This window comes from Cyprinus carpio, chromosome B23 (assembly GCF_018340385.1).
Source record: "Cyprinus carpio isolate SPL01 chromosome B23, ASM1834038v1, whole genome shotgun sequence".
In the NCBI taxonomy this organism is placed as follows: Eukaryota; Metazoa; Chordata; class Actinopteri; order Cypriniformes; family Cyprinidae; genus Cyprinus; species Cyprinus carpio.
Window position 1 is genome coordinate 17851810 of NC_056619.1, and position 23135 is coordinate 17874944.

Consider the following 23135-nt stretch of genomic DNA (forward strand, 5'->3'; position numbering starts at 1 on the left):
AGTCTTTTTTTTAACTCCTCAGGATAGTGTCAAGATGTATCACTACTGAGAATTTTTTTTATATATATATATTGTATGTGTGTTGTTATTATTATTTCATTCTCAAAAAATAATCATTCAGCTAAAGGCATTACTATTGTAAACAATCTCATTGTCCCAAAAATCATTTCTGCCCTCTCCTGGTGACAAATTAGAAGTACATACAAATAAACAAGTTATATATTTAAAAATAAGCAGGAGTAAATCCTGCTTGCAGTAGACAGCATGTGAGTGAAGAAGACAAAAGCTTATTAAAAAGGGATTGAAATCTTTATTTAGCCTAATGCAGTGCGATATTTACCCATAATCCAGGGTTAACACTGTGAACTCTGGGGGCAAAGCATGACCGGTCTACAGCAAAAAGAATCACTCTTACTCAAAAATACTGTGTTTGCAACAGTGGACCTTAAAACTACAAGAACAGAGCTTACAAATAGTGTATACACTATGATTTAGTATAAATAGAAATATGCATTTGAACACTCTTCAGTAAGTGTAATTCTTCAGGAGGAATGTGCTCAGCTGCTCTGGTCCTTCATCAAGAGGAGATGATGTTCTTTGCTGTTTAACCTAATAACACACTTGATTTTTAGGCATTGTAGGATGATGATGACACTTTTCCTCCATGGCCTGTCCAGTTAGTGTGGATGAACTTTCCAGGGTTTGATAGCAGCTCATACGTGTGGGCACCAAAGTAGTCCCTCTGTGCCTGAAGAATCACAGAATATTATAGGTGATATCAGCTCAGCCAATGATGAATACAAAGAGAGAACAACTGCTTGAGCATTAAAATAAAAGAAGGGACTCATAAAGTGTCTGAAGCAAAAGTACTAATTCTTATTCAAACCGAAAAGACAAAAAGTAAATAAATAATTTATTCTAATTTAATTCAAATAAATGAACAAAAATCTCTATCATATGAATACTAAGGTCTTCAAATGCCTACAACCATAAATGTCCAGATGTAATCCCTGTGATATACCATAGGGTTAGTTAGAGAGAGAAGGTTTGTGTGTTCTAGAGAGGTTTACCTGCAGCAGGTTTGCTGGGAGCATCTCATGCCTGTAACCGTCATAGAAGGACAGGGCAGTGGTGAAGCACGGCATGGGGATCCCCTGCTGCACACCTGTACTTACTACCCTACGCCATGATTCCTGCAAAACACAACCCACTTACTGCTAAATAAAACATATTCTACATATATTATCATCATTAATACCAATCAACTTTTAGGTCCAATTCTTGGCATTATTAAACTATTAACTACTGCATTAAACTCCTAATTTGCTGCTTATTAATAGTTAGTAAGGTAGTTGTTAAATTTAGTTATTAGATAGGATTAGGGATGTAGAATATGGTCATGCAGAACGTGGATTTTCAGACCATATTTGACATCTGATAAATGACTGTAAAATCCAACTGTAGCTCATACAAATCAATTACCACCAATGCATTTACATTTACATTACATTACATTTACATTGTCCTAATTTGTAAGTCGCTTTGGATAAAAGCGTCTGCTAAATGACAATGGAAGCAATCAAAATCAACAAAAGAGCAATGATACGCAAATGCTATAACAAGTCTCAGTTAGCTTGACATAGTACATATAGCAAGTTTTTTTTGTAATTATATAATAAAAAGAAAACAGATAGAATAGATAAAGAATAGAGAAAGTGTTAGAGGACTTTTTTGCTTTTGTTAATTTTATAATAAATAAAAAGAAGTTTGAGAAAGTGTTAGAGGACTTTATTGTTTTTTTTAAAGAAAACAAGCAGTTAGTAAATGAATAGAGTGCAAGTCTAAAAGGGGCAAGTGTATATATATTTTTAAGAACAGAATTAGAATAGAAAGTGCTAGAGGGTCAAATAAAGATGGAAGAGATGTATTTTTAGCCGATTCTTGAAGATGGCTAAGGATTGAGTTGGGGAGGTCATTCTACCAGGAGGGAACATTTTATTTAAAAAGTCTGTGAAAGTGATTTTGTGCCTCTTTGGGCTGCACAATAAAGCGAGGTTCACAGAACACAAGCTTCTAGAGGGCACATAAGTCTGAAGTAATGAATTTAGGTAAAGGAGTGCAGAGCCAGCGGTGGTTTTGTAGGCAAACATAAATGCCTTGAATTTTATGCGAGCAGCTACTGGTAGCCAGTGCAAATTGATAAACAGAGGTGTGACATGCATTGTTTTCGGCTCATTAAAAATGTATCTTGCTGCCACGTTCTGGATTAATTGTAAAGGTTTATGTGTAAGCATTTTATGAAAAACTTCAGTGCTAAACTACATGATTACGTTTGATACACTTTCTTTGACTGCATAGATCTTAATTTTAATTCATATTATAAAATATTATGAAATAAAATTAAATTGTCACCGATTATATTACACGATTATGGTATTTTATCCATAAATGCTATTTGCTATATTATTTCAGCTTGGACTGTGTTCACTGTGTATATATTTGGAAGGAACTAAGTGGACACAGTTTTTGCACATTACTTTTTAGAGGCACTGTATGCATATAAACAGTCTTCCATTAGTGCCGCTGATTTCTCTCCATTTTTAGTGGCACTATTACAGGAAACTTGTGAAATTTGTGGTCATTCTTGGCTCCCTTCCTGTACCTGACAATCCTGTACAGCTTTACTGAAGAAGTTATCCAGCAGCAAACTCTGCAGCTCGGAGTTCCGATCAAACGCTTCCTTGATCTTGCCCAAGAAAACACTGCGAATGAAAGATTCACGACCTTTATTCATAGCTAATCTACAGTTATGGTGTTGTAAAATCAGCTTCCTCATTCCTCTGTGTGTGGGATTTTTACAGGAAACATTATCACCACTTCCTAGTGTTTAAAGAATTGCAACATTCACCGGGCGGAGAAAAGATGAAGTTTCATATGATTTAATTCTTGAGTATTTCAGCAGACACAGCCTTAACTGATTAGCAATCTGAAAAAAGGATATCGTTTTATGCAATAGTTTTAAATCACTGTGAGCAAAGCTTGCTTACCTGCGAATAATGCAGCCTCCTCTCCACATCAGGGCAATAGCACCATAGTTAAGAGACCAGCCAAACTCTACTGCAGCCTGTCTGAGCAGCATGAAGCCTTGAGCATATGAAATAATCTTTGAGGCATACAAAGCCTGAAAAATAAATAACAATACATTTTCATGAAGTTAAATACAACCCATTATTATTAAACCCCATAAAATGCTTGACATTTACTGGCACATTCAAACATTAACAAAACTTATGCATGGACATAGGGCTGCAAAACGATTAAACGCAAATAAAATCGTATTCAAAATAAAAGTTTATATTTACATTCTATATGTGTGTGAACCATTTTTTTTTAGATATATACATACGTGTGTATTTATATCTACATACTAAATATACACAGTACACACACATAGTATGTAAACAAATTTTTATTTTGAATGCGATTAATTGCGATTTATCGTTTTGCAGCCCTACATGGACATCAATGATCCATATTTTACTAAGTCTATCCCACCTTTCTAATATCTTCGAGAAACTGTGCCTTGTTTCCGGTGAACTTGACACCCTGGGGGCCAGTGAGGCTCTTACTGGCCTGAACCCTCTCATCCTTTAGAGAGGAGAGACATCTGGCAAAGACAGCTTCCCCTGTGAGTGAAAGACATCACATACATCTCTGGTCACATAATTACATTATAATCACTGTTAGACCATGCCACAGAGACCACATGAGGAAACATTAAAACATTAGATAGTCGAAGCATGACAGACGGGCCCCACACAGAACAACCTGATCATATTAGCATACTAAAAAGATTAATTATAATAAATTAGATTAGATAATTAATAAAAGAAATAATAACTAAACAAATAAATGATTACAATCTAGTGACTCAGGCATGTTTTGTATTTTAATTGTTGTATTTTATTATTATTACAAAAATACTTTTCATGAAATTAAGTACATTTTCCCCAACTTCCCAATATGGTAGTGCAAATATTTCAAGGAAGAATTTTTTTCCAATAATGTTTTTTTACAGTAATGTTATATTATTTTCATTATTTTGAAGTGAAATGTGACCAGGACATTTCTTTCTCAGATTCATCTATGACTTCTAGAGAGCAGTTATTATATATATATATATATATATATATATATATATAATGTGACGAGTCAGCTGCCTCCTCCCTGATAATCACCGGCACCCCGTCCTAAATCGCCGCCCTTCACCAGGCTCCCGATAGGAGTGGGGTGTGGGAGAGAGGAGGGGCGCTGGACGAGTTAGGGCTGGCGGCGTGTGATGGGGCACACCTGAAGGAAATGGAGCCTCATCACCGCCGCTGGTTAAAAGCCCAACGCGCCTCTCCTCGAGAGACCGGTCTCTTCCCCGTGCATGCACACTGGTGTCCTCGTGGGTCCAGGAAGGGTGCGTTGAGGGACTCCCGCGCCACCAGAGACGTGAGCTGCCGGACCCGCGGTCCGGTCGAGAACCGCACCCGTCTACACGGCCGTCGGGCCAGGATGCCGGGCCGTCCATCCCCTGCAAGCGCCGCGGCCAGCGAGGAGGATGAAGCCGCTAGAAGAAGCCGCCGCCCCTCGCGCCCCGGACCGAAGAGGGGAGCGCGTGCGGCCGCCGGACTCCGCCCCTTACCTGGACCCTTCCTCCATGAACACTGCCAGACCCCCACGAACCCCGCAGCACGATGAGGACACCAGATTCCCTGTTGTTTTGGACACTGTTCCCCTTTTGGACACTTTATTCCCCCTTGTTTTGGTTTTTCTGTTAAATAAAAACCTCTCCGAGGCCTGACGCCACGCCCACTGTGTCTGTCGTTGGCGCGTCCCGTCACAGTGGTGGAGAATGCGGGCAAGGCGGAGCCTAGACAGCGCAGTTGGGAAACACCTGATGACGTCACTCCCTCTCGTTTGCAAAAGGTCGCGTACCCGGACCGGACTGGGACGGAGGAACGGAGGAGACGGCCTCCCAACCACACAAAGGGGTAAGTGACTTCTCTTTTACGGTCATTTTACCCTGTGGTTTGGTTGAGGCTGTCGACTAAATCCCGTTTTCTCTGTCCCTGTTCCGGCGCGCTGCGAGAGGGAGGACTGCCTGGAGAGGAATCCCCCGCCCCGCCCACTCCGACCGTTTGGGGCCTGGTTGAGGAAGGTAGCACTCCCGTGTGGGCTGCGCCCTGAGGACGGGGATGTCGCTTGGGGGGGGGGATGTGACGAGTCAGCTGCCTCCTCCCTGATAATCACCGGCACCCCGTCCTAAATCGCCGCCCTTCACCAGGCTCCCGATAGGAGTGGGTGTGGGAGAGAGGAGGGGCGCTGGACGAGTTAGGGCTGGCGGCGTGTGATGGGGCACACCTGAAGGAAATGGAGCCTCATCACCGCCGCTGTTTAAAAGCCCAACGTGCCTCTCCTCGGGGGACCGGTCTCTTCCCCGTGCATGCACACTGGTGTCCTCGTGGGTCCAGGAAGGGTGCGTTGAGGGACTCCCGCGCCACCAGAGACGTGAGCTGCCGGACCCGCGGTCCGGTCGAGAACCGCACCCGTCTACACGGCCGTCGGGCCAGGATGCCGGGCCGTCCATCCCCTGCAAGCGCCGCGGCCAGCGAGGAGGATGAAGCCGCTAGAAGAAGCCGCCGCCCCCTCGCGCCCCGGACCGAAGAGGGGAGCGCGTGCGGGCGCCGGACTCCGCCCCTTACCTGGACCCTTTCCTCCATGAACACTGCCAGACCCCCACGAACCCCGCAGCACGACGAGGACACCAGATTCCCTGTTGTTTTGGACACTGTTCCCCTTTTGGACACTTTATTCCCCCCTTTTTTTGGTTTTTCTGTTAAATAAAAACCTCTCCGAGGCCTGACGCCACGCCCACTGTGTCTGTCGTTGGCTCGTCCCGTCACAATATATATGTTATAGGCCTATATTCTCTGTGTCTTCAAGACTCCAGTCACAATGTATAATGCAGTTCACAGCACTGTTGACTCTGGTAATGTAACTGAACAGTGTACTAGGTAATCGGCCAGACTATTGTAAGAGCAGATCTTACTACATCTACAAACACGCTAGAAGCAAAACCCTAAACTCAGCATGACTTTGTATTATATTAATTTATCACCAAACCCAAGGGCAACAAGTGTGGGAAGAGACGAGTGGAGGAAGGAAAAAATATCAAGTGGAAAACAGCCAGTCATGGTGAACACAGCACTGGAATTCAGTCTATTGAAAGAAGAAAACCCTCCTCTACAACCATACAAATCATAGCTGCTCTCTCACGCTTCAGTTCTGCACAAACAGCCTTTTGTTCATTTAACTGACACTACATGTACAAGCCCATACCCTGATCTAACAACTCAAATGGATTTACACAGCGCTTTTCATAACATTTATAGCTTCAAAACAGCTTTATAAAAACATATGCATCAATTTTGACAAATATTGTGTAACTGGTTTTTGTGCTTTGAGCGATCCTAAGGTAACATCTGAAGCCAAAACCAACAACATGCTCGAAACCTCAATCCACCACAGATCAAAATAAGATTTTTTTTTTCTGCTGGACCAAACCAATATTTCTCATTTAAAATCATTTACTTTTAATATATTCAAAGAAATGTTTTTAATTGTCATTATTATTTTTTTGCACAAAGCTGTAAAGAATTCAACAGCATAAACTCCATAAATTTAGAAATATTATTTAAAAAAATTATGACATATAATAGAAAACAGTGCTGATTGGTTTGTAGTTTTCAACACTTTAATGGTGATCTAAACTTGCTCACTTTTATAATAAATAAGTAATATAAGCAAATAAATAAGTAATAAATAAATGTGACTTGAATTTCACTAATTGTTCTTGTTTATTCAACAATGCTTCATTCATATTAGCCTGCTAGATAATATAATTTCTTTAAAAAATGTAGAATAGCTACATCACAGAAAACCTGCCCTGCACCAAAACCCAAAACAGGAAATCCCACTTATGTCACATCAGCTAAAGAGATGAATAGCAAAGCTGCTTATAGAGATGCTTCATTCAACATGTTTTTCTAAGCCCAAGTGACTTTCTCTCTCTATATCTAAAATAACAAAAACACACCCATACCCAAGAAATTACGCATGACTGTATCTTACCTATCAGTGTAACAGGTGTGCCGTACTCCAAAGCGGAGATAGCCGTCCATTTCCCTGTGCCTTTCTGCCCGGCGCTGTCTCTGATTTTGGGCAGCAGATGAGTGCCATCCTCATCCTTGAATTTCAGGATATTGGCAGTGATCTCAATGAGGAAAGAGTCCAGCTCTGTCTTATTCCACTGATCGAAGGCCTGATAAGCAAAGCAGACAAAGAAATTTAGTCTTAAGAGGAAGCAGACCAAAACAGTCCTTTACAAGGAACAGGGTGAGGTGTATTTCAAAATACAAACGAAATAAGGAAGAAGAACAATACAGAGGGAATTTGAAGAATTACAACATCATGGACTGTTCGTCCGCATTACAAAACTATAGTAATTAACCTGAGCCATTTCATCATGGTCCATACACAGCACGTCCTTCATCAGATGGTAGGCCTCACAGATCAGCTGCATGTCACCGTATTCAATACCGTTATGGACCATCTTAACAAAATGTCCAGCTCCTTCATCTCCAACCTAAATAAATATACAAAGATTTTGGAGAAAAAAATTAAATTAAAGTGACGTGACGTGACATACAGCCAAGTATGGTGACCCATACTCAGCATTCGTGCTATGCATTTAACCGTTTTTAAGTGCACACACACAGCAGTGAGCACACACACACAGCAGAGTGCACACACACAGCAGTGAGCACACACCCGGAGCAGTGGGCAGCCATTTATGCTGCGGCGCCCGGGGAGCAGTTGAGGGTTCAGTGCCTTGCTCAAGGGCACCTCAGTCGTGGTATTGCCGGCCCGAGACTCAAACCCACAACCTTAGGTTTTTTTGAGACAAACTCTCTAACCACTAGACCACGACTTCCCCAAATGTGCATTCACAGGCTGTATAAATGCATACACAGCTATTGAGAACTAATACTCACCCAGTCGCAGCACGGCTCTCCTGTGCCCACCTTGGCGGCGATGCTCTGAAAAATCTCTTTTATGTGTGGCCTGAAGGTATAAAATGAAAATTAGATTCCATAAATGTCAATAAATGCACACACATATGCATAGGTGGACTTGTTTGATACATGCTTGTCCTCACCAGGCATCCTTATGTCCTCCAGGCATCAGTGAGGGTCCATACCGAGCCCCGTCTTCTCCTCCACTCACTCCACTACCCACAAACAGAAGGTTCTTCTCCTTCAGGCTCCTACAGCGTCTCTGTATGTGATGAGCATGAACATTTAGACCAAATACTGTTATCACCTCATATGATCATAAGTTTGGATTGTCAAACTCACCGTTGTATCTCTATACTCTGAATTTCCACCATCAATGATAATGTCACCGGGTTCAAGAAGAGGAACCTACAATATACGGGAAAAAGTTGGGTTACTTGATCACTTTGGCTTGGTGACAAAGCATACTAAGACTGCTGATTCATGGTGACGTTTACCAGTTTATCAATGAAGTCATCGACGGCTTGTCCTGCTTTGACGAGGAGGATGATGCGACGAGGTTTTTTGAGTTTAGACACCATGTCTTCAAGGGACTCGGCCCCGATCACCTTAGTGCCTTTGGCTTCGTTGTTTAGAAAGTCATGGACCTTGGACACTGTCCTGTTGAACGCGCAGACCTGAGGAATGACAATAGTTATAACATCTTAAACCTGACGTGAACCATCAGAACAGGTTAGAACTGCACCTTACCACAAATCCATGGTCATTCATGTTCAGGATCAGATTCTGGCCCATCACAGCCAGACCAATCAGAGCAATATCCGCTCTGTGGAGACAAAAATATGGAGATTGGGAGAAAGAACATTCATAATAAATGATTATAGAGTGCTAACTTATTGAAACCAGTGGTTATGACAAATGTCATTCAGTCTAGCTGGATAATAGAAATAATTTCAATTCTATATCCGTGTCTGAACAGAGAAAAAGAGCTTGATAGTAAGCAGAGAGGTTACGATAGATCAAATTATTTATTACATTTAATGATAATAGACAGTCAAATGTGCTCAGTCAAATTCAATTTCATATTACAAACCATTTTAAAAGCAAAATGTATACTTACTGAGCCATGGTTGAAGGTTGGTTCCGTCTTAAAATGTCACTTTGGATCAGGGTTTTGACTATTGCAGCACCGTCTCTGCTGAACTTCCTTATTCACGGACTGAGCAGCAGCACTACACCAACTCCCAATGAACACGCCTGGCAGTCGTGGCGTCATCCGTATCGCCGTCTGTGATTGGCGGAGACTCTCTGAGCCGAGATTGGATGCTGTTCATTGGCTGTCTAGTTTTGTCCCTCCCCCGTCTGTTCTCCGCCCACCGTGTCAGAAAAAGCTGAGCGCATTTGGTATTAAAGTAAATAGGAAGAGATTTTTCTTGATGAACTCTGAGACCTACGATTGATTTTGTAGAGCACCGTTGCATCACTATTGTGATGTGTGTGTGACGTATGAGATTTCATCAAACTGATTAATTATTAAATAGATTATTACATTTAGATGTAACGACTATCTTCCGAAATATAAAACTTTGTAAACGAGTTAAAAAAATATATATATATGGCATGAGTGTGTAACACTATCTGATAAAAATACAGAGTTATAAGTATTTGACGTAATTATTTACAAGATAATATAACTATATGTAATAATATAATAATGTAATTATAATAATAACGTCACTATTTACAAGATGATTTTTCTTCATATGGTGACCCTGCACCACAAAACCAAAGGGGTCAATTATTTGACATTGAGATTACATCCTATGAAAGCTGTATGAATAAACTTTCCATTGATGTGTGGTTTGTTAGGATAGGATAATATTTGGTCTAGATACAACCATTTGAAAAACTGGAATCTGAGGGTGCTGCAAAAAAAAAAAAAAAAAAAAAAATCGAAATATTGAGAAAGTCGCCTTTAGAGTTGAACAAATTAAGTTCTTTGCAATGCATGTCACTAATCAAAAAATACGTTTTGATTACAAAATATCTTCATGGACAAAATCATTCATTACAAAATACCTTCATGGAACAAGATTATAAAATACCTTATTGTGTATTTTTGTTTATTTATTATAATATACCTGTGTGGGGACTGGTTTTGTGCTCCAGGGTCACATATATTAAATGTTCTGGTCATTTATTAAGAGATGTTACATGCAAGTACAAGAACATGTATCATTTAATAATAATAATAACAACAACCTGTTATCTAATCAGTTAAAAGAAGTAAAATATAAAGGTAGACATAATGTTATACAAATCTTTGCATATTATTTTACAGCATATTATTTTTACATCAAATGTGATATTTTATATACTTAACCGGTTAGTTTGTTAGATGCTTTTGTCAAAAGGTTAAAATATTTAACAAAATTAACATTTTTAAATATATCTTAAAAACAAACAAACAAGCTAGCTTTAAGACAAAGTGGCAAAAGACCAAGAAGAAACAAAACACTTCTAACAATTACCAGCCAGCCATATCAATTTGGGAAGTCAAATAAAGTAATATCATGAGATATAGCTAGCAAAATGTCACTTTAACTAAACAGTAGATAGGACAAAAGCTATAGCCTATGTAAGTGTTGTGTAAAGAGAAAGAAAGAGACAACACAAGATCCCTTGCTCGTCTAATGCACTGGTTGTAATTTTATTTTACCTCATTCACTAAACAGGTCAATGGTGCAAGATTACCATACACAGAATTAAGATATATGCATTACATGTCTAGGCTATACAGCGAATGGATTATAATTATTACAAATACAGGAGACATATTTACATTTTAATCCAAGTTCCATACAACATGAAATATTTACAAAATAAGTATGAAAATGAAGCCAATCTGACAAATAATGTACAGTGTTAATGCCACGGCTGAACTGTTTTCTGTCATTTCATCACAATGACAGGGAGTGATGCTCATCTGACAGGTGATACAGGAATGCCAGGGTTGCTTCAGAGGCAGCATGGGAAAAAATACACGAGTGAGCACAAAAGCAAAGAGGTTCTTTTTCTAAAAAATATATTCCCTGATGTTAGAAATCAAAATGAACAGGCCTCATCATAACTCTGCCCTCCATATCTATAGACTAAATGTGAAAAAGTGCCCTTGTAAGACAGTCAGATTTTTATTTAAAAAAAATAAGAAGCACAGCAACATGTAAGTCCTTTCATTCATGCAATTTTAGTGAAACGCAAGGTACATTCAAAGTCCACTTCAATGAGAGAAACACCACAACCTAAAACCATTTGGTTTCCATTTGAGAAAACAACAAAAGCATCGTTCAAGCTTTATTTGTTCTGTTAGTTGTATAAACACATGTGCAAAGAGCTGCAAACTAAATATATACATTGCAAAACAATAAATAGTTCATTATGAATGTCATATTAGTCAACCAAGCCACTCAACAAAGATGGTAAAAAAAATTAAAAAATCTTTGCTCTGGCAAAACTTTGTAACATTAACTCACACTCATCATGTAATTAGATAAATGCTAACCTTCACTAACCGTCATGCACTCTATGTGCCGGATCTGAATATTAAATCTGAACATTTTCACAGATGATGTAACAATCAAACAGCTCAGATGATGCCTAAAGGCTGGTTGACCTAAGGACTTGACTTTACGAGCCATTTTCATGTGTTTCCTGTGAAAAGAAGAGAAAGTGCAGTGTATGATGCAGCATGAATATTGACTTCATAAGGATTGACAGTGTGACAGTCTGGTGGGCAATAATTCCTGCTGGTTGTCTGGCCAGAGGACTGTTAAATTTCACCATCAAACTGAATCACTGCTAACTTCAGCATTTGTCTCTTGACAGCATGTCTTCAAATGCACAGAGCAAAGATTTTCATAAAAACATTTTTAAAAAAAAAAGCAGAACACTACCATCCCTGCACTGCAGTGACCTGCATAAATGGCCCAATTTCTACTGACAGTGATCAAACTGTTTTAGTGGTCAAACTTCTGAATAAAAAAGAGGAAAAGTGCCCTTCTTGCCTTCCATTGTATAATGTAAAACACTGATCACATGTTAATAAAAATAAGTTAAGATAATCAGTGGAGATACATGATAAATGTTCAATAATATTAAAAAGTGATCCTGCTCGTTCTCAAGGGGAATAGATGCTGGTTTAATGATCCTGCAGACTTGAGATTTTTCCAGCGAAAAATAATTCAATCCTTCATTTAGTTAACTGTAACCTATCAGATTAGTATCTCACTCAACCGTTTGGTCTTCAGAGAGGCAAAACCATCAGATCTTTCTTGCTAAAACTGCCACAGTAACAAGGACAGAATCCCACAATGCATCATGTCTCATCATGAGTAGCGTTAAGCACAGTAATCCTGAACATTATGTACACATGGATTCATTCGGTCAGTTGTTCTGTGTTAAGGTAATTCGTTTGCACCATTTCTTATTTATATATATTTTTTTTACCTAATCTACTGAGGAAATCATTTAAATTGAGCAGAATACTCCTGTAGGCTACTGAAAGAGTGATATGGGAGAAATCATCACCATCAGTTTCTTTCCCTGGTATTAGATGTTTTATGATTACGTACTGTACTTTGCTAATGGTATGTTTTATGTCAAGCAAATACTCTGCGACAGGCTGGGCGAGTAAACGGCTGTATGTACATGGTCAACTGGTCCTGCTTTGACTGAGCAAATCCATTAAACCAATACTGCAAGAACATTCAGTTTAAGGGGCAATTTCTTTGTTTAGAAAATTAAGCATCTTCAAGAAGTGCTTTGGTCCATTTAAAAATCTTTTTTTAAGCAATATCTGAAGCAAAGCTATTTGTTTTTGTTTCGTATATTTTCTTACAGAGAAAGTTGATTTTGTGATAATTAAATACGGAATATTTTAGATATTATTTATGTTTTTTTTTTTTTACTCAATGGGGGTTTTTATAGCAAACCAACTTTCTCCTGAGGGTAAGATGTTCCTGGCAGACAACACTGTAAGGACGAGTAACTCGAGAGAAAGCAGAACCTGCTCTGAAGATTCGTGCACACACAAATAGACTATTACAACATGCTACTTGAAGGAGGTTCAGTTATGACAAAGAACAAAACTGAAGACAGAATAAATCCAATCAATAACACAATAGAGAGGGGAGGAGGAGGAGGAGGGAGGGAGGGGACAGTTGGTGTTGAGGAACTGAAAGTTCATTTGCTGGAGAGGAGAACAGAGCCACAGGTCTACATACAAGAGAAACCGTCAAGAAGCACAAAGATTTAGAAGTGTTAACACACTGTGTTGTAAAGGTAGACAGAAGTGAGCACTATCTCGTTCAGTTCTTCATCAGACTGGACCGTCTCCTCGCCAGCTTTGACCTGTAGAAAACACACAGAGTCAGGGGAGCAGTGGAAATTTGAAAGAAAAAAAAACTAGGTTTCTATAAAAAGTTGGGATGTGTACCTTATTGTTCCTGCTAGCAGTGGGTTAAAGGCATACAGCCAGTCGTTCATGTCTTTGTCGTTGTTGGCCTGGAGGAGGATCCCTCTGTGCTTGGTGCACACGGCGAATGTATTAGGCGTCTGCAAGCCATCAAACAGCAACAATCAGGCATTTAACTGATGTGTGTTACAGGAAAAACTTTACTTTACCTTGAGCATGGCCTGCTGGTCTTCACTGTATTCCACCTGGGCAGTGGATAAATTCAGCACTCCCCTCTCTACCGGGTCCTTGTCGTTGTTGTAGATGAAGACGTATGGTCGACGAACCACCACAAAGTGCTTCACCCAGGAGTTGGAGCGGGACTCCATGAAACTGAGGAATCCCTTCTTAGATACCACAGACCTGAGTGAACACAAGAGAACACGTCAGTCCAGCATATTACCGGACAATCTCTGCTGCCCCATTAAAGGATTCTAGGGCTGCAAAACGATTAATCACATTCAAAATAAAAGTTTGTTTACATATTATATATATATGTGTGTGTACAGTGTATATTTATTATGTATATATAAATACACACACATGTATCTATTTAAAAAAAAACAAAAAAAAACATTCGTATGTATTAGGGCTGTTAGTCGATTAAAATTTAATTAATTACACAATGTTTAGATTAATTAATTTGAGTGTGAAAATACCTACAAAAGATTAAAGCTTTTTCTGTGTTAAATGAAAAAGCGTCAAGTAGACATTACAAATTTTACCTTTAGAAAGAAAATATTTTATTTGATTCAATATAACGGCCTAACGTAAACTATGGAACAGAAGAAACATCTTAGAACTTTTTGTTCATACAATCAAAGTCATTGGTAACTAAAACAACTTTGTTACCAACAGTCTTCAAATTACCTTCTTTCATGTTCCACAAAAGAAAGTTTTGAAACGACATGAGGTTGAGTTAATGATGACAGAATTTAAACTTTTTGGGTAAACTATCTCTTTATAATGGTTTTATTTTTTATTTTTTAATGAAATTACACTCTAATTAAGAAACTAAATCTGCCAGCAGGTGGCGATAAATGCCTTTATGATTCGTTCAAACGGCTGATTCATTCAGGAGAGAAGTAAACGGCTTCAAAACACGGATTCATTCAGAAAGGTTCTCTGCAAAATTGAGCCAAAACACATAATATTGTGTTTAAAATATATCACAATATCAACTTCTTATTTACTGAACTGTTGTATAAAAACCACATTTAAACTCATGATATTCTGGACAAACAGTACTCCTGTGATATTGCTCTTGCTGCTGGTGTGATATCGCTTATCGTATGATATAAATATGAGACAAAAACTCATACAGGCCAGGGGCATTTTTTTTGCACCAATATCTTGAATTGTAGGGCATAACTGCATTTATGGAGTTGTTGCCCTGCATCATATTTCTCTAAAGTCAACTATATGAAATGTAAGATGAGGTACAGGTCTGGGGGCGAGGATTTTAATCGTGTTATTTTTTTCATAACTAATTAATTAACGCATTAAACTGACAGCCCTAGTACGTATATATATATTTATACTTGTAAAAAAATGTAAATTATATATAAATATAAATATTTTATATATAAATATAACATATTTTTCCTAAATATATACATGTATATGTGTGTATTTATGTGAACATAAACCTACTTTTGAATGTGATTAATTGCGATTTATGGTTTTTGCAGCCCTAAAGGAAACTATGACACAAAACAGCTGAACTGACATATTTTTGCTTTTGAATGTGATTAATTGCGATTTATGGTTTTTGCGTGTCAGCTATATCATGTTCAAATTAATCTTGATTCTTGTGAGAATGGAGGCACAAGGTTGAGGAACTCGTGTTTGCCGGCGCGGGCCAGGTAGGACGTTTCCAGAATGGGCACCATGGGGAAGTTCTCATATTCTGAGCATGAGGGGCTGGTGGCACGAGAGTTAGCTTCAGGGGTCCTGGACAAGACAGATGTTTTAGGATCCTTAACTGTATTTTGAGCTTATTGTTTGTGACCCGTACATACCGAGAGTCTGACAGAGAGGGGCAGGTGGAGGAGGGGGTGAGAGTAGCACTGCTGAAACTGGTGACCGATGGATCACGGCCCATAGGAGAGATATCCGACAACTGAAAGAGACAGATTTTTTTTTTTTTAATGAATCCAAGCAGATGTTCCATTTATTGTATATTAGAGTTATTAGAAAACTGGTTATTTTTCATTGTTCAAGTTGAGGTTACCTTGCAGTCACTGATGCTGTTACACATCTGGTTGTATTCGCTGTTGAAAGTGTGTGTCAGGAGACGGAGACACTGCAAAGAGTTAAAAGACAAACACACAAAATAAACCAGAGATATCTTATATTTGACTTTAAATGGAACACAGTATTTTACAACCTGATTTTTTAAAAAATGGATGTCTTACCTTAGTGGCCAGCTCCTTCTCGCGGTCTACCAAGCTCTCGATGTCTGTGGAGTCGTATCCACTGCTCTCACTGGGCGTGATGGCGCTCTCAAAGGTGGTGGAGGACATCTGGGAGGAGATGCTGGTGGAGGTGCTGAGGGTGCCGCTGCTCAGACTGGGAGACAGGGAGCCGCTCAGGGATTTAGGAGGAGGCGTCTCACCCAGTTTCTCACGGAGCAGCAGCAGGTGACGTGTCTTCTCCACCTGACATGGACAGAAATGGGCGTCAGTGTCAGGAGATCGCCACTTCCTGTCAGATATTCTTATTCAGATGAACACAAGCAGCAAGAAGTGTGGCAGTGCTCAGTCGTGATCTTTTGTCTTCTGTGCTCACCTCATGCAACTGCTCGAGCTTCTCCAGCTCCCACTGGTGCTCCAGGATCAGACTGTCTCCTCTGGGTCTCCAACCAGCCAGGTTCTCCTCTCCACGCACATACGCCACGGATGTATCCAGCACCTTCCGTCTCCGTCGCTGCATACCTGAAAATGAACAATGAAATGATTCGATATAGCAGGTCCAATATATCAGTATGCAAAATCCCTAACATTACACAGAGTAAACTAGTAATTCAATTAAAAAATCATAACATTTGAAATGTGTCTTTATTTTAAAAAAATTCTTAAAGTCTGTATACATTTAAAAATCATTTGTGAAATATTTTATAAATATTCTATATAATAATTTACAGTACCGTTCAGAAGTTTCTTATGTCCAGTCTCTTATGCTCACCATGGCTGAATTTATTTGATCAAAGTAAAGCAAACTTTAATTTTATTACAATTTCACATCACTGTTTTTTTTTTTTTTTACATTTTAAAATATAATTCTGTATATTTCATGATGGCAAAGCTGAATTTTCAGCCTTATTACTCCAGTCTTTAGCATCACATGATCCTTCAGAAATCATTCTGATATGCTGATTTGCTGCTCAATAAACATTTCTTATATTTTTTTAAATATTTTTTTTGATACTGATATATTTTTTGAACCAAGTCTTTGATAAATGTAAAGTTCAAAAGCAGCATAAACAGCATTTATTTGAAACAAAAATATTTGTGACAATTATAAATACTTTTGACCAATTTAATGCATCCTTGCTAAATAACTTTAATATTTTGCTGCTTAATATTTTTATATATATATATATATATATATATATATTTTTATTTATTTTTTTTTTTTTTTTTTAACTGAACAACGGATAGTATTTTCAGGAATATCTTACCTGGGCTTCCCGTGTCAGATATTTTGCATAAGCTTAGCTCATAGATTCCAGTCACTTTATTACTGTAATGGAAACATCAGAGAACATTTCAAGAAAGTTGATGCATAAGATGTCTAATATCACAATTTCAGCTTAAAATTTATATGAATGTATAAGAAAGTGTGTCCTGCAACTAGTCGCCAAATGGCCAAAATGCAGGATATGTCCTAAAAGTATTTTATGTATATTAACCTTTATACACATTTGAGCTTTTTTTGGTTTTGTATTTATTTTTTTTTAATTTATTTTTTTACCAGTCGGGGGTTTTGGAGTAGCCACTGCCGAACAGGTTCCTCAGGGAGCGTGGGGTAGAGATCTTAGCATCTCTGGAGTAGAAGACCATGCAGATGTCCTTGGTAATGATGGCAGGCTGGATGCAGTGATCAAGCTGCAGGGGAGTGGTTAGCACATATGTCAATACTATATACTGTTGAACCTCTTTCTGAAGAACCAGTCGAGACTGACCTCAAGATAAGCTGACAGGGTCATGTAAATCTTCTCTCCGTAGGGAGTGACACGGTTCAGCAGGAGAGAGTTGTGCAGGGAGCTGTCCCAGACAGCCTCGAACCTGTAAAACGTCCTGAACAGGAAGAAGTACATTCGATTTTAGGCTTCAGAAACAATAGCCATGGAATGATATGTTACATATTTACTGGTGCTGAATTGATAAGTTGCGTCATACACTAGGTGCTTGAGTGTGGATGTGCTTAAAGACAACATGAAATGATATTCACAGCCCACTTCTGTAATATTATAATATATGTATAAATTTATATAAATAATCCTGATTTTGATTTCATTCTGACTTTAAACTGCAGTGGATATCTGTAAGCATCAGGCTATCACAATAAACACTTTAGTTGTGCAGCCTACAAACTTTCAGCTAACAGATGGTGCAAATGGACAGGCAATCTCCTCTAACACTGTGAAAAACATGAGGTGTAATGCCAGCTGCATCGTGCGCTGTTGGGAGATCTCTGTGCCTAAACAGTTTGTTGATATGTTTGAGTCACATAGCAATGAACACAACACAAGAGTGTTGACAGGTGCTTCATTATTAGTGATCTGCTGTGAGTGTGTGTGTGACGCAGGACTACAGCACAGTGATGACTATAAGCAAAGGCACACGATTTATATGAACAGACATCGAGACGGAGAGAAACAGAGAGAGAGATTGGTGCGGGTGACTCATCCTCAAATATCTGTGTATCTTTTTCTCCACTCACTCACCTCCCTCTCTTGTTCTCATTTCACTGTTTAAATGGCAGATAAATGCATAAAGGCTTGCCTGCGTCTGTATCTAGACTCATCGATTCAGCCGCTAACAAGCCAAATTTAGTAATATAGTCAATGCAGAGCAGAATTAAATTGCGTCTGTATCTAGACTCATCTACTAACTTTTACAAATGTAATTTTTTTTTTTTTTTTTTTACCAAACTTAAAAAAAAACACTATAGTAATTTTACATTACCATTATCAAAGGTCATTTACTTAGTGACAGAAAACAACAGATTTCATATATTAATTTTCTTCTAATTTTATTTATCATTTTATTATATATTACTCATCTACTTAATAGTTGTAAAGTGAGGTGATACATGCAAAAGCAAGGAATTAAAAAAAAACTCCTACTATATTAAATAACCATATGACATACTAAAGGTTCTCAACAAGGATGAAAACAAAATTAAAAAGTAAAAAAATATATTTTCTGTGGGGTATAAATCACTTAATATTTAAATTTGTTAAATGTAATAATATCATGGCTATTTTCACATTTAAGAAATTTAAATTGTTCAGGGCCAATAGAATAAGATCTTGATTTTGCATTTAAATTTAGCAAACGTCAGAAGCAGAAAAACAATGACACAGATACATAATTTTGCTACTGTTACACCTACAGATCACAAATGTCTCATAAAGCACTTTAATGGTAAAATGCTTTATGAGGTTGTTCTGATACCTAGCTATATCGCTATCAATACAAAGGCTGAGCAAAACCAAGAGTCCAACCGCAGCAGGAGAAGGACAAGAACAAAAAGAGAGACAAAACAAGCAGAAACAGTCAGGCAACAGAAATAATCACAAATGAAAAGACAAAAAGCAGCTTTCAGATTAAACAGGCAAAAGAAATAAATGTAAAATAAAGCAAACTGGCATCATTAAAAGAACACAAGAAGCACATTTTCATAACAAATAGAGCTGCATATTGGTTTAATTGCTGTTTCTTGGTTGGTCCACTAGCTGGCTCTCTTGCTTCCTGCAGGATTTTTCCCTCTCACTGACGCCAACAGTGACTCATATTCAACATGCTCTCCTGAATTCTAAGCAGTTAGGGAAATGCATTTGCATTAGGTGAGCAGAGTGTTTGCAGGCCTTTTATGCTGTTTAGAGACAGACGACTTTCCACTGTCTGCAGACACACGAAGTGAACTTAATACTTGATTTAATAGGCTGTCAAATGTGGAGAGCACACACACCATGTTCTTTATCTGAACTTGTGACTGTTAACATATCCGCTAGATGTTTAAGGTCATCAAATCAGAAACTATTAAAGGTTTCCAGATCAAGATTAAAAAGAAAGGGAGACTGGGCTTTTGCCTTTATCTATCCCTATTGAATCTCTCTTTCAGGTAAAACCTAAAATCCACCCTTTAGTAAAGGTTTATGTTTGAGTCATCCTGAGCTTGTTTTTCCTATCTACCATGTCATCGTATGCAGTTTTATTGTTTTGATTGGTGTTTTATTATATCGATTCTACAATTTTTGTACAACACAATGGTCAACAACTGATATTTTATTGTGCTACGTAAACAAACTAAACTAAACATACCTGCTGGAGTTGTGAGAAGATTTCAGGTTTTTAGCTGAGATGATGTTGAGAGACAGAACTGCGTCTGCAGCCGACTCATCCACTTCTGGCTTATTCCTAATTCGACCTACAACAGACACAACAATCGATGCGAGATGGCTGTAGCCTTCATTATACTCTTTATAAAATGGTTATTTTAGGTACTGGCTTCTGATTGGTCAACAGAACAATCCAGCTTTGCTAACAGCAATAATTTCTTCAATTTAAGATTTTAGGACCAAATTTATACTCACCAACCACCAGCTCTCTGACGTCCTTCCAGTGCAGCTCGCTGCCCTTCTCATGGATCAGAGTGACTGTTATTCTACGCTGAATGCCCTGAAAACATAAACAACACAGGTTACTAAAAGCAATCTCAATTTGAATCATTCATATGTCCTTGGCTAAGAACAGTAAACATGATCCTTAAGCTAAACTACAGATTTACAGAACAGGGAGACAGAACAACATGAAGCACAAGACCAAAGTGCATTGCAATGAAAATTTAATGCAATGATAACAGAATTTAATATTCAAATATAATTCAATATGTGTTTTTTTATACATTTTTCTATTGCCTATTGCTATTGTCTATTGCTTCTGCATGTTTCCAGTACATCATATTTGTATGTACAGCATATTTTTGAATATATACACTACCAGTCAAATGTTTTCGAACAGTAAGATTCTTAATGTTTTTTAAAGAATCCTCTTCTGCTCACCAAGCCTCGATGTATTTGATCCAAAATGTAGCAAACCAGCAATACTGTGAAATATTTTTACTATTTAAAATGATTTAAATTGATCAAAAGTGATGATAAAGACATTTGTAATGTTACAAAAGATTTCTATTTCAGATAAATGCTGTTCTTCTGAACTTTCTATTCATCAAAGAAACCTAAAATAAAATTCTACTCGGCTGTTTTCAAAATAATAATAATAATAATAATAATAATAATAAATGTATTTTGAGCAGCAAATCAGAATATAAGAATGACTTCTGAGAGTAATGATGCTAAAAATTCAGCTTTGAAATCAGGAACAAATGACATTTTAAAATATATTAAAACAGAAAATGGTTATTTTAAATAGTAAAAATATTTCTGTTTTCACTGTATTTTGGATCAAATAAATGCAGGCTTAGTGAGCAGAAGAGACCTCTTTAAAAAAGCATTAAAAATCTTACTGGTATTGTATAAATATAATTAGGTAATGATAATAATGAAACAAGTCATTTTAAGAGAAAATATTTATACTCCCATTGGTTAAAGCATAAACAGAAAGAATAAACACCTGGTGCAAAAGGTACGTGCCATGACAGGGAAGACCTCTTGTGTGATCAACTACTGCTGGGATATAACTGCAATACACAACACACAATTTATAGAACCTCAAACAGATTTATAGCAACATATTTATACAAAGTACTTGTATAATATACATATTGTGATGTCAGAGTAAAAACATTTCAACCAAAAATTTCAGTTCTGCATGTAGATATAAATACGGTTCACTTACTCTCCAGTGGGCTCCAGTTCACTGATCTCGAACCAGGCCAGCAGCTCATACTTGCTCACACACTGACCCAGGTCAGACTTGGTAATGGTGTTCAGTTTGGTGGCTGGCACTGAAGGAAAGTAGAACATTAATAGGGCTGGAATACTGTGTAACATATGGCTGATGTATTTAAGCCTAATTTATTTACTAAAAAGGCCAGGTTCTATAAATATCCAAAAAAACAACAACGATATAATTTGAGCATGAGTCATGTAATGTGAGAAAACACAATGCATCAGCTTAAAGGAAGGTCATAATGTAGGCTTTGGAAAATCAGCCACTAGAAATTCTACACTACATCGGGAAAATCAATACAGCCTGATTTGCTCCTAAAAATGCAGCTGAAGGGCGGCACTCCATTTCCTGCAGCTGTCTGCTGTATTTCTACAGTATGATGAGATGGAATACAATAGCGCAGAGGGGAAAGCTGCAGGAAACCTTATGCTCAGAGATGGAAGAAAAACACTTGTGTCATTTGTGTAAAAAAAAAAAAAAAAAAGCTTCTTGAGGGAAACTTGAAAGTACGTATGGAAAACACCTAACATGATTTAATTAGCAGAATGCTTTCAAAGTAACACAAAAGGAAACACCAAGCAGCTGTCATTGCAGTCTAGATCAACCAGGGAGGGAAAATAAGGGACAGTGACACTTAAAAACACAGCAGCTCAAGGAAAAGACTCTAGCTTATCTTCAGGATCAGGATTCTGTCATCGGGTGGGGATGAAGGGCGACTCTAGAGTCACAGTACATTAAAGCACAGCACGAGACGATCACTATCATCTACACTACTCTGGGCCCTCGAGGCTCTGTACCAACCGTTGTGTTTGCGCACTCTGAGAACAGGGCTGTTGGGTACAGGGAGGAAGGGGAAGTGGGACAGCTCATCTGCCCCTTCCTCCAGGCTGGCGACGGCTGTGGAGGCCAGTGCGTTGGCGTGCTCCGAGAGCGTGTCCAACACCTGGCCGTGCACGTACCCGCTCATCAGGTACCTGATCAACTCAATCTTACGTGTATGGTCTGGGCGGATGACACCAGGTGAGAGTGATAAGGATGAGGATTGAAATGAAAGAGACAAAGATGGAGTTAAATGTATGTGAGAAATGGAAAAGATGAAGTATGCAGTTGCCCCAAAAACTATTTGGATGCTTAAAAATTCATGAATTTTAACAAAAAATGTCTTTGCATTCTAACAAAATGTTAAATATCAAAGTGGCATTTATTTTGAAGATAAAATACAAAAATATGGACTACCAAGTTTTCGTTTTCTGATCAAAAATTGACAGTAAATACTTACACAGTACATTGTTACTATATATATATTTAAAATATATGCTGCTTTTGAATTTTCTTTTTGTCAGAGAATCCTAAAAA

General features: G+C 38.1%; 2 protein-coding genes across 2 annotated transcripts in view; both read right to left on the reverse strand.

Annotated features, from left to right (window-relative positions):
- Nucleotides 1–290: 290 nt before the first annotated feature.
- On the reverse strand, nt 291–9394 carry LOC109113850 (6-phosphogluconate dehydrogenase, decarboxylating). The gene is made up of 13 exons (XM_042750388.1): nt 9244–9394; nt 8874–8949; nt 8621–8800; nt 8466–8531; nt 8267–8385; nt 8103–8172; nt 7559–7693; nt 7180–7369; nt 3556–3686; nt 3048–3181; nt 2663–2762; nt 1071–1193; nt 291–748 (listed from the first exon to the last, which is right to left on the reverse strand). Exons 1-13 carry the CDS (start codon nt 9249–9251, stop codon nt 629–631), a joined length of 1452 nt encoding a protein of 483 aa, XP_042606322.1. The 5' UTR covers nt 9252–9394; the 3' UTR covers nt 291–628.
- A 1411-nt stretch (nt 9395–10805) lies between these two features.
- The window catches only part of kif1b (kinesin family member 1B), a 66429-nt gene continuing 54099 nt past the window's right edge, over nt 10806–23135 (reverse strand). The window contains exons 35-49 of the mRNA XM_042750510.1: nt 21726–21834; nt 21501–21567; nt 20462–20546; nt 20190–20295; nt 17822–17936; nt 17611–17744; nt 17318–17379; nt 16426–16571; nt 16053–16295; nt 15869–15940; nt 15657–15757; nt 15446–15588; nt 13806–14002; nt 13618–13736; nt 10806–13532 (exon numbers count right to left, since the gene is read on the reverse strand). Coding sequence (XP_042606444.1) covers nt 13490–13532; nt 13618–13736; nt 13806–14002; nt 15446–15588; nt 15657–15757; nt 15869–15940; nt 16053–16295; nt 16426–16571; nt 17318–17379; nt 17611–17744; nt 17822–17936; nt 20190–20295; nt 20462–20546; nt 21501–21567; nt 21726–21834 — 1742 coding nt within the window. The 3' untranslated portion in view covers nt 10806–13489. The remainder of the gene's footprint in view (nt 13533–13617; nt 13737–13805; nt 14003–15445; nt 15589–15656; nt 15758–15868; nt 15941–16052; nt 16296–16425; nt 16572–17317; nt 17380–17610; nt 17745–17821; nt 17937–20189; nt 20296–20461; nt 20547–21500; nt 21568–21725; nt 21835–23135) is intronic.